Raw genomic sequence first — 12,825 nt, forward strand, 5'->3', positions numbered from 1 at the left:
CTAACATACATCAAAGAAATTAGATTACCTTATAAAAGATAAATAAAAAGGATGAAAGAATTATAACCCTGATGAACACCAAACACAAAAGTGAGCCCCAGTTGATTAAAAAATACAAATCTTTTGTCTAAATCATTATCTTGATTACTCAATCAACTCATGAATCATGGAACCCAATAGTGATCTAAGACCTCTTTCTGTTTTTAAGGCCCTTGAGTGGGGACATTGGGAAAATATATGGCCACCAGACTATGCCAGCAACTAAAACCCTGTTACTAATGTACAAACACTTCTGTTACCCCCAAAACACAGGTAATTCAAGAAATTCAAGAAAAAGTAAATTCAACCACAGAAACAAGATCTTAAATTCTAATGAGTCCATCTTGAAATTTGTAAAACAAAACAACTAATGGCTCAAAATAAAATTTGAATGATCATATGCCCTATGCAAGGAAAACAACTCTTTAAATATCTGAATTTTAATTTACAGCCATTCAATTGGTGCAGTAACAGAATAATCATCAGAGAAATACTCACATTATCCTGATCAACTTCTTGCATCATTTCTTCTAGCCGGACGTCCTCTACACCAAACTCCTCGCAAGCATGTTGAAGCTCGTCTTGAGTAATGTAGCCACTTCCATCTTTATCGAAGTATGAAAATGCCGCGAACAAATGATCTTCTCTCTCAATTTTGTTTAAATGCAAAGTGGCTGCTACAAACTCTCCATAATTAATTGTTCCACTGTTATCTACATCTGCCTGCAAATCAGTAAATAAGTTAAACTAAGAATATCTAATGTATTATTCTCCAAACAATTTATGAATTAGTTCTCTATCATATCCTTGAGTGATCACCATAATTGAAGAAGAGAATAGCATATTAAAAGGTGAGTAATCTCATTGCTTATGATGAAAGAATAATATTTCAATTTCAATGATTTCCTGCTGAGATTTGTCACCAAAGGTGAAATATCTAGTATAAATATTCAGAGTACAACTCTCAACCAAAATGATATTTTAACAATGATGCAAGGCTAGTAAAAAGATTATACAGAAGTAGGTCCCTGTTTTTTTTTACAATATATAATGCACCAAGTAAACTTTTTCCCAAAAGCTTACCAAAACCATTAAAAAATTTACACTGTGATAATCTTCTTTGCTTATATGAACAACATCCAGAGCTTCCTGAAATGGAAACCATGCTAAGTTCAAATGCAGAAGTACATATATTTTTTCAATAACAAGAAAAGATTAAAGTTCACCAGCTAAATCAATACTCCAATATTATTGAAAAAGAAAATACTAAATCAATACTCCAAAAACACAGGCAACAAATGAGTAAAGACTTACTTACAAATTTTTAATAATAATTCTAAATATTAAATTTATTTCATCTTAAATTTTAAAGTAATATATTATATATTCTTTTGTAATATTTAAAAAAAAAAAAAAAGTCATATATAATAGTTTAGGTGCATTTAATCATCTTTAAACATATATGAACTTACTGCTTGCATTAAATCATAAATTTCAGATTCCTTAAGATTAGCTCCAAATCTTTTCAAACTAGCCTTAAGTTCTTCAAAAGTGATTTGACCACTACTGTCAGTGTCTATCATTTTGAACATTTCTTTTAGGCCAGCAATTTCTTCTTCAGATAAGCTCTCTGCAATTACCTGCCAAAAAAAGGGGGAAAGAAATGAGTTGAATAATTACAAGTCATCTATTAATTTAATTTAGGTATATGACTATCAATTATTTGGCTTCAAACCATTCACTTATTTAATAAATAAAGTGACTTACTCTAATAGCCATTTTCTTGAGCTTGTTCATTGCAGAGAATTGCTTCAATAGACTTAATATTGCAGAATCGAGAGGCTTGTCAGGAGCCACACCACCAACTTGAACCCAGGGATGGCCTGCGAGACATATAAACAAAAGGTCATCAGTGCAAACAGAATGTTGTGCCTAAGATCACCTTGATATAGAATTATACATAAGCAACAAATTATGACAATTATTGAGCAAAAATGATGAGAATAATTATTTATAAAGTAGCTGAAATGAATAACAGATGCTTTTCCAAAAAGATTTGCTCAACAATAATTGCAACCCTTTAATTTCAGTAGCAACACAGGTCAAACACAAAAATTGTAATTATGAAAGCAAACCAGTGACAGAAACTCACACAAAACATCATGTGCAGATATCCACCTTTTGGGATCTCGAATAAGCATTTTCCTTACTAAATCTTTGGCACCTTTAGAAATTCTAGGCCATGGGTCTGTTGAAAAGTCTAGGTCACCATGTAATACTTCTTCAAATATCCCTTGCTCGCTCTCTATTGAAACCAATGGGAAAGAAAAAAGGTCACAAAATACACATACAGAGACACAAATAGAAACACATATACTAAATACAACAATGACTAAGAAGAAGCATCTTTAAATGAAATATATATGCTCAGTTAGTTGCAGAGGAAAACAAACGAAATTACCAACTAAAACCAGAAAAAGCAAATATACTTACCAAAAAATTATCGAGGTCTTGACGGTCATGGTGGGAATAGTATTATCTAAGCACATCTAGTTTCTCACAATCCATACTCCTTTACTCATTCGAAGATATTGAAAATATACTTACTAGTTACTTAGAAGATATTCAAAGTCATCCATAAAAATAAAAATAAAAGAGTCAAACTTATAAAAGTGAAAAAGGGCACTGAGTTTTAAAGTGGGAAATTGACCAAATATACAATTCATAGAGGAATGCTTAAAGACCACAGATGACACTAAAGGGTCAACAAAAACTCATCTAAGAACAAGCTCATGTCCAACTACTCTTCAGAATGGAAACTAGGCATTTAATGAAACTCCAGTCAGTCTTCCAAAACAGAGGCTTTCTTTGCAGCTGTGCCACATCATCATCATCATCTGAAAGCATAATTGGGAATCAAGAGATTCTTTCATAAATATAGAATTCTAAACAATTCTAGCCTCAGATTTTCAGTGTACATAAAGCCTGTCAAAACAAAGTGAGCAATGAATAAGAATATCAACCATAACAAACTATATATATTGAAAATAATATGCAAAAAATTGGACTAAGTTCATATTATAATACCTCATATAGAAGAAAAATGTGCACTTGAGCTGAAGCTTTAATTGAAAAGAAAAGAAGAAGAAAAACCATCTTTAGAGATGTAAAATAATCTCAAATTACTACAGGTCCTACCATACTACAAACTGAAAAGCTATAACAAAAGATTTCTTTGATTATCTAAAAGTTTCACATCAAACTGAGCAAAGAGTAACTTTTCGAGGATCCCTTAAGCCTCCTAGTGAATTCTAAAGAATTCTCAAAGTTACAAAATAATTCCACAGCCACTACTATCCTATATCCCATATGCTAACAACACACAACAATAGATTCAATCCAATAAATATAACTAACTCTCAAAACAGTACACAACACAAAATTGATCCTCAGAACATATATCAGCAGTTTGCACACAGAATACACATAAATAAATCCAATCCAATGAACTCTCTGGCCTACGAAAATAAAGTAACTACAAAAGAAGAAGCTTTAAAGGGAAGCTGTGGTTAGAAGGGAATCCCAAAAATTGGCCGCTGCGGTTTATGGCATCTGGTGCAACAGAAATGCATGTTATAAAGTTTCTGGTCTGGCAGTTGTAATTTCTTTCTGTGTTTTTAATATACTCCTTTTTTCGATAAAAAAAAAAAGTTGAAAAAACTAAAAAACACAAAATAGATGGAAGTTGTAACAGTATAACTGAATACAACTGAAGCTAACAAAACTAACAAACCAGAAACAGAAAACAGAGAATCTTTAACATATGAATATGATAGAAACAGAGAATCTTCTCTCACACCCGCAAAACAAATCCAAAAGTAATTCGTTGAAGTTCACCATCAAAACCCAGCCAACTGCTAAGTGGACTCCTAAAAACAACTATATGATCAGTACCACTCTCATTCCAATAAAATAAGGTTCTATTTCGACTAGTTCATAACCTGTAATTATGTTCAATTATAGGTGAGATTAATTCCAAAACATCATCCTCATCAATTTTATTGTCTATGATTTTATCTGGAATAAATGGGGTTATTTATTACAGTCCATAACTTTTAGAAAAGAGGCAGAAATTGCAGTAGTATTCCTAAACAATAGACATTGGTTCCCTTTTCAGCTTTGATTTTTTAGTTCATGTGAACGCTCCAATCTCAAATTCACTTAAGAACAACAGTCGTGCACAGCTACACTAAATTTCTATCAACTTATCTTTTCGAATCAAGCAAGTTAACCAAAAACCCAACTATGTATCACCTAAAATTACAAGTGTTGTATTTGCACTTTCCCTAACAAAATATATTACTAGTTCTTTATATAGGCATAAACACAAATTTACTGATGCTATGAATGAAAACGAGATGAAAGAACACATTCACAACTTTACAGAAAAAAAACATAAGTTTTCATTTATTTTATGTCATCAACTCGAAAATCTAGGGCTGCAAAAGAAGAAAAAGTTAGCAGCAAATAATAATGCTACCCTTTCATAATTTGTTCCCCCAAATAATAGGCACAACACTATTCTTGATAGGTACATGTACACCGGGTCTGTATCTATGCTATTTATCTACCAAACTACTTGCTGAGCACAGTACACATAACAAAGAACAAAATGAATAGTAAAATAGAGAGACTGCACAATTATAAAATACATATATGCATTGGAGAATAGTAAGATTTAATTTACAATGCAGATGATGTCAGTATGTAGACCTGTGTTAGACTAGATTACCACAACAGTCAACAGGTATATATACAATCTCATTGTACTTATCCACAATAGCTTACAGTTGCTCCTTCATTACCCACCTTCGCAGGCTGATGTTCCACGTTCTAATTCTAGTAATGAGCTCCATAGAAATGCAGCAACTTTAGTAGTTTCACCTTTTACTATAATAAAGAGAAGAAAAAGAAGAATAAATAACATGACTACTAGTACCGCCTTTCATTTAAAAGCAAATATTGACCAGAATTTTGAGAAAGACCTGTCGCTTTTCTTCAGGTTGGGATGGGAAATGAAACCCTGTTGAGCAATTTTCCAATACTTTAGGACTCTTCATCCATGATCTTCATGCATCACTCACTTTTATCTTGTACTTGAACATCTGAAAGTAGAGACCAACCTTTGAGTCAAACAGAAAAAGTTCTTTCCCACCTAGATTTTTGGTTTTTGATTATTATTATCAGAGTTAAGCAGATTTTAATCAATGGTTTCCTGATAGGTCCTTCTATCATCAAAGCCGAATGTTGTATTTGAGAAAAGATGTAAGCATAAGGAAGATGGAAGGTGTACAAACCTTTGAAAGAGGAACTGTTGGTTTCTCGTCATGCCTCTCGACAATTGCTCCAGTCCCTTGGCACTCCGGACATAATACATAATTTATTTGGGGCCTTAGAGCTTTCATATCATTATCGTTTTTCATTTCATTGTTCTTGGCCGCAGTTTTTCTTCAAGATCTTCGTTTAACTTTTACATTATCTGGCTGATTTGTGAGCATTTCAAGTTCACATAGAAGAACCCAATGTATGAGGCAAGAAGTGTGAAATAAATGAAAGGCCTGTATGCATACAAGACAAATCAAAATAAGAAAATAGCTTAACTTAAAAAAAACTAGGCTCCACTTGATACTTAGATTTTGAAGATAAAAATATCAAAGACAAATGAAAAGTTAAAGAAAGAGAAAGCTAACCATATAAAAATTTATTTTGAAATTTGTATCTTTCATAGTCAATATAATCATTCTAAATACTATCAATATACATTACATTTTCCTACCACAAAGTTTAAGATTTAACAAAAAATGATTTGCCTGCTCTCTCAATAGAATCCAATTATCAAACAGAGCTTTAGAGATCCTAAAAGTAATAACAAATGCATAGTAGAAAAAATATGGATAGGGATGACTGAAAAGATACATATGTGAGTTGTTTAGTAGTCTTACCCCATTCACATTTCGACTACTGCAAGCAAGCCTTCTAGTCTTCACATTCATGAGTGCTGCTACATATTTTCCGGGAAGCATCTCTTGTTAGAAAATATCACACATTCTTTCAGATGCTAAGCGTTGTTGCCGTCTTAACTCCCACCTTAGAACGCACAAATTCCTTAGAATGCCATTACTCTTCATGTAACAAATTTCACCAAGTCATACGAATCAATAAATACAACCATATATCTAAATATAAATTATCCAATAACACACTAGGAATTTGAATGTATATTTACTTATATATATAATCTTTATATGAATGATCATTACCAAAATAAAAAAAAAGAATCAAAGTAAAAAAAAAAAATATATGTTTTATATTATATAGATGGAGACAGAGAATGATTCCAAAATCGAAACTTTGAGGACATGAATGGATGATTCTTATTCTCTACCCAAACTAATTTAATAATTAGTGACCTTTCATGGTGACTTCCGAAGGGCAAAACTTTTAGAAGTATAATTGAAAAGTACCTATCGATCCTCTGAGTCGTCCAGCCCCAACGAGCCCCCAAGCCTCCACGTCCTGCCCAGCCCCTGCGCCGTCGAGCCCAGACCCGAGACCCCCCCCACCTATCGTCGAGCCTAGCCCTCGAGCCACCAGTCGTTGCTGTCGAGCCCAGCCCCGAGCCACCAGTCGTTGCTGTCGAGCCCAGCCCCGAGCCCCTTGCCGCCGAATAGCCCGACCCCGACCCCCTTGCCGCCGTCGACCACCATTCCCTAAGCCCCTGCCGTCGTCGTTCGGGCCTAGCAGAAAAAATGCGATAGAGAGAGGGAGAAAGGAAAGTATAAGGATCGAGTGGGAGAAAGGGTTTCTTTCTTCTTTATTTTATTTTGTTTTACATGTGAAAAAAGTAGAGAGAGACTATATTATAGTCAGACCAAAATGCTTGCTATTTCAATTTAGCGGGAGTTCCTAAAGGTGTCGCCTTTTTTTCATTTGGTTTTGGACTTTACCACTTTTTAGCCATCCTTACTATAATACTTTTTAAATAGTCTTATCTTCTTGTGTTATGGAAAGAGGTATTTGGTGTAGCGAGGGCCATGGCCCGAGCCCCCAATCCTAGAAAACCAGCCTTTTTTCTGCATTTTTACTCGAGCCTAAACCTCAAAATTCAACCCCAACCATCAGCCAAACTCATAATTAAGTCCAGAATCCTTAACCTTATAGCCTAAACATCATAACCAACCTATAAACCATTCCTTACACTCATCAAGCACCCAAATTTTTTTTTGGAATCCACTTTCATGCAAGCTCTAAGTTTTAACAACAATTCAGTAAAATTCAACAAGTTAGGGCTTGATATCTAACCTCATTTAGTGGCATGAATTCCCCAGCTATCCTAGCCTCAATTCTTCAGATTTTTCCAAGCTCCAATTCCCTCAGTTTTCTCCTTCAAATATTCAAAATTCCCTTAGGTTCTAGAGTGGGAGAGAGAGAACGTGTGATGGAGGGAGAGAGAGAGAGAGCTGAGGACTTAGTAGATTCTGGTGGGTTATGGCTAAGCCTAGACATCCCACTGAGTTATCCCATACCTAAACAAAGACCATACTGCCCTTGCTATTATCTTAGTCTCCTATTTGCCCTTAAGGGAAAAATGGTCATTTTGCCCCCGTTTCCCGCTAATTCCCCGAGTCATCCTACCAATTGGAAGTTAATCCCGTCATGCCCAACTAATTACTAAGTACTTACTCGTTACTCAATAAACCCCAAAGTATTCTCTAAGTTCCTAAAATACTCCTAGGCTCACCCTGAGCTGGGTATTAAACCTCCCTATGACTATTTTGCTAATCCGCTCACTAGGATCGCCTCGAGTCGTGTACTACAAATATATCCACATAATAATGTGGTGTCAACCATTTAACACATATAATCACATTTATGCACTTAATAGGCCAAAATTACAAATATGCCCTTATAAACAATAAAAGGTCCACATGCATATCTAATACTCATAAACATGCATTAATATATTCACATCATCATATATATCATGCGTGACACATAGTCACGCATTTAAATCACGTAATAACATACATATCCAATTATGCCCCCCTGACACGCTAATCAAGGCACCAAACCCTGTTAGCATTTTTGGGTTGTTACAACTATCATCTCCTACTGAGAATTTCATCCTCAAAATTTACCTGAATAACTTGAGATACTGATCCCGCATAGCTGACTCAAGTTCCCAGGTCGCTTCCTCAACCTTGATATTCCTCCATAATACTTTGACTAAAGGAATCGTCTTGTTCCTCATAACCTTGTCTTTCCTATCTAAGATCTGAACTGGTCACTACTTATACGATAAATCAATTTGTAGTTCCAGATCCTCATATCCCAATACATGAGTCGTATCTGAGACGTATTTCTGAAGCATAGAGATGTGAAATACGTCGTGAACTCCTGAGAATGATGGTGGCAGAGCCAATCTATAGGCTACCTATTTGATCCTCTCTAGGATCTCAAAAGGTCCTATGAATCTAGGGCTCAACTTGCCCCTTTTCCCAAAGCATAGATTGTAATGTAATATTGGACAACCAACCCTCAACCAGCTCTAGCCATCTCTTTTGTTAACTCCTTTGATATTTTCTTTGAACTAAACAACTGTCCTGGGCCCCTTTGGCTTAACGCATCTGCCACTACATTGGCTTTTCCTGGGTGGTAAAGGATATCACAGTCGTCGTCCTTCACCAACTCCAGCAAACGTCTCTGTCTCATGTTTAAGTCTTTCTGGGTGAAGAAATAATTCAAACTCTTATGATCGGTGTATATATCACACTTCTCCCCATATAAATAATGTCACCATACTTCCAATGCGTATACCACCGCTGTCAGCTCCAAATCATGGGTAGGATACCGCTATTCATAATCCTTTAGCTGTGATGACGTATAATGTAACACCCTACTTCCTTAGAGTCGTTACTAAGTTATTTTAAAATGTGCAATTAACTCGCTAATCGAGGTTTTAAGACAAAAGTCTAACTAAACCATAAACAGAGTCATATACTTTGAAAATAGTTCCCTTCATAGAAAACCATAAAGCATTTAACAGTTGGGATCCCAAAATACTGTTTAAAAATATTTACAACTCAAAAATATAACTAGAGTCGGCTAAACGACAAAATCTAGGTTTAGTACCATCATCTCCCAAAAATACCCCTGGCCGTGGCAGCTAGGCAGGCCAAACATGTACACGCCGCTTCACACTCTCCGTACTCATGGTTGGTCGACTTTCTCCTTGCCCTTACCTGCACCATTGAGCACCTGTGACCCGAAGCCCAGCAAGAAAACCCTCACAAGAAGATAACATATGCATATCAAACACTTAACATATAAACAAGCCATCATCAGGCTATACACAAACGACCATCCCGTCCCAGGTGCTTTACCAGGCCCTAGGTTCACGATCCACACCATGAGGATATCCCAGGTATCCTTTAGGGTCTCGCCCTGGCAACTCGCACTCCGCGTGCTAAACGCTGCTCCCGACCCCTTGCCATTCTCGGCCTTGCCACTCTCGGCCTTCGCCGTTCCCAGCTCTTGCCGTTCATTCACATGTATGCACACACAACATAATTAAGGAGATACTTAAAAACGTATGAACTCAATCAAAGGGGCTACCCCCTGTAGCACAATCATATAGGGTCGAGCCCTGCAACACAATCATATGGGCCGTGCCCTGCAACACAAGCTCTACAGGAACAACAATTTTCTTACCTGTGTCCCAAGTTGTCCAAGCACCGATGTCCCGAGCACAGTCCCCTAGTCCGAGCCTCGCTGAAACCCTAGTCACAACACACCAACAATATCCATCCATCAAAATCTAATCTATTAAATATCTTTGAGTCATAATTCTAATCTCTGAGACCTCAAATTCTATCAATCTAGGTGATAAAATCCATCCCGAGCCTTAACTTTTGGATTCCCAAGCCTAAAACCTCTTTAAAACCTAAAAATGCACTAAGTGTTGCAGCCCCATAAGGCCATGCCGCAACCCGCCCCCAACCAGAGACCTCCAACCCTAGAACAGGGCAGGCACACCGCGGCCCAAGCTAGGGCATGCTGCAGCCCACCCCTCTTCCTGGCCTCCAATCTGTTCTAGAGGGCCGCGACTCAGCAAGAACAATGCCGCGGCCCGACCCTTCGAACCCAGAAAAATCCTCCATTTTTACCACGAAAACCAATCCAATTAACCCCAAAATTAACCCAACAACTCAAGCTAATCATCACAGAAGTTATACCATGGACTCAGTAGCAAAACCTAACATGAAATCTAGCTTAGAAACCTCATCAAACTCAAAGATGATTCTTCACCCAACACACATGAAATACTCTAAAATTCCAGTAGAGAACCAGTATAATTCACTAAGTTAAGAGCTTACCTTGAGCTGAGTTAAATCCCTAGATTAGTTCTCTAAGCTCTAAGCTTCTAGCTCCCAAAATTCCCAGCTCCAATTCCTTAGTCTTTGGTTAGTTTCCACCAAAATGCTCCAAGTTTCCAAAGGGAGAAGACTCCAAGAGAGAGAGAGAGGAAGAAAGAGGGTCGGTTTCCTTAGCTTCTTAACACTTCTCCAATTTTGTTTTTATTTAACTTAAGTTTCTAAGGTTATCTCAAAGGCTCGGGGTACCAAAAATGTCCCCAAGGGAAAAATGGTAAATTTCCCCAATATTCCTCCCTAAACATTCTATCTTCAAATATATCTCCAAATATTTATTTCCATAACCCAATAACCCCATAAAACGTCTAATACCCAAAATACTCCTCGACTCGCCCCAAGTCAGATTTTCTACCCCGTTGTGACTTTCTAGCTAACTGCTCCCTAGAATTGTCTCGGATCGTGCAACACAGATATATCACAAGTATATCACAATTAGTACAATTATCACATTTATGCCCTCAACGGGCTAAAATTATAAACATGCCCCTAATAACCAAGCGGGGCCTACATTTATATTTAATTCACCTAAACAAGCATCACTAATCACATACTCATACAAATACACATATTATAATAAATCACTTATTGCCCTCTAGGCATGCTAATCAAGGCCCGAAGCCTTATTAGAAAATTTGGGTAGCTACACATAAGCAATAACTTTCTCATTCTGCATCAACATGGATCCCAATCCCAGTCTCGATGCGTCACAATACACCACAAACTTCCCTCCCTCCGAAGGAAGACTCAACACAGTAGAAGTAATCAGTCATCGCTTTAGTTCCTGGAAGCTAGCCTCACACTTATCTGACCATGTGAACTTCAAATTCTTCCGTGTCAACTCAGTCAACTGTGTGGCAATCTTTGAAAACTCTTTGACGAACCATTTGTAATATCCTGCTAATCCAAGGAAGCTTCTAACCTCCGAGATGTTCTTTGTTGGCCAATCCCTAAGTGCCTTAACCATGGCCAGATCTACCTTAATCCAATCTCCACCAACAATGTGTCCAAGGAATGTCATTTCTGATAGCCAGAACTTGCACTTCTTAAACTTATCATACAACCGATGCTCTCTCAATCTTTGTAAAACCCGTCGAAGATGATGCTCATGCTCGGTCTTTGAACTTGAGTAATCTAAGATTTCGTCAATGAAGACAATGACAAACTGATCCAAGAAATCCTTGAACACCCTGTTCATCAAATTCATACATGCTGCTGGGGCATTGATCAAACCAAAAAACATGACCAAGAACTCACAACGCCCATACCTCGTACGGAAGGACGTCTTCAGAATATCCTCATCCTTGATCCTCAGCTGGTGATAACCAGATTGAAGATTAATCTTTGAGAATACCGTCTTACCCTGCAGTTGATCGAACAAGTCATCTATCCTCAGTAAGGGGTACTTATTCTTGATGCTCAACTTGTTCAAATCCCTGTAGTCTATACACATTCTCAAACTCCCATCCTTATACTTCACAAATAAAACCGGAGCACCCCATGGCGAGAAGCTAGGTCTGATGAACCCCAAGCCTAAAAGCTCTTGCAACTGTATCTTCAACTCCTTTAGCGAGCCGGAGCCATCCTATATGGTGCCCTTGATACTGGCTCCGTACCTGGCGCTAACTCAATAACAAACTAAATCTCCCTGTGTGGCAGCAATCCCGACATGTCTTTAGAAAACACATCCAAGAACTCACATACTATTTTAGTCTCTCTCAGCCCCATTGACGTAACTCTAGTAGTATCCACCACACTATCTAGAAAACCTATACAACCTCCTTGTAATAGGTCCCTAGCCCTCAATGCTGATATCATAGGTATGAAGGGTTTGTGCATAGCACCCACAAAAATAAAAGGGGCCTCACCCTCAGGCTCAAAAGTCACCATCTTTTTTTTTGCAATCTATGGTGGCCCCTTACCTGACTAGCCAATCCATCCCCAAAATCATATCAAAATCATCAATACCGAACTCAATCAAATCTACTGATAGTTCCCTACTATCTACCATAACTCGCAGTGCTCTAATCCATCTCCTAGAAACTACCAGCTCCCCTGTAGGCAATATAGTCCCTAACCCCGTAGTATAATACTCACTAGGTCTACACAATCGATCAATCACTTTACTAGAAACAAATGAATGTGTAGCACCAGAGTCAATCAATACAGTATATGAAGAGCCATTACTAGAAAGCAGACCTGTCACTACTGAGGGACTAGCCTCAGCCTCTGCCTGTGTCAAGGTGAACACTTGAGCTGGAGTCCAGTTGTCCACCTTCCCTGGTTCCTCTTTCTT

At 37.3% G+C, this 12,825-nt stretch overlaps 1 protein-coding gene across 1 annotated transcript; it reads right to left on the reverse strand.

Moving 5' to 3' along the window:
• Nucleotides 1–414: 414 nt before the first annotated feature.
• On the reverse strand, nt 415–2,607 carry LOC133799891 (calcium-dependent protein kinase 1-like). The gene is made up of 6 exons (XM_062237880.1): nt 2,601–2,607; nt 2,501–2,503; nt 2,192–2,344; nt 1,807–1,922; nt 1,512–1,679; nt 415–762 (listed from the first exon to the last, which is right to left on the reverse strand). Exons 1-6 carry the CDS (start codon nt 2,605–2,607, stop codon nt 415–417), a joined length of 795 nt encoding a protein of 264 aa, XP_062093864.1.
• Nucleotides 2,608–12,825: the final 10,218 nt, after the last annotated feature.

The sequence above is a fragment of the Humulus lupulus genome, chromosome 9 (genome assembly GCF_963169125.1).
Source record: "Humulus lupulus chromosome 9, drHumLupu1.1, whole genome shotgun sequence".
Lineage (NCBI taxonomy): Eukaryota > Viridiplantae > Streptophyta > Magnoliopsida > Rosales > Cannabaceae > Humulus > Humulus lupulus.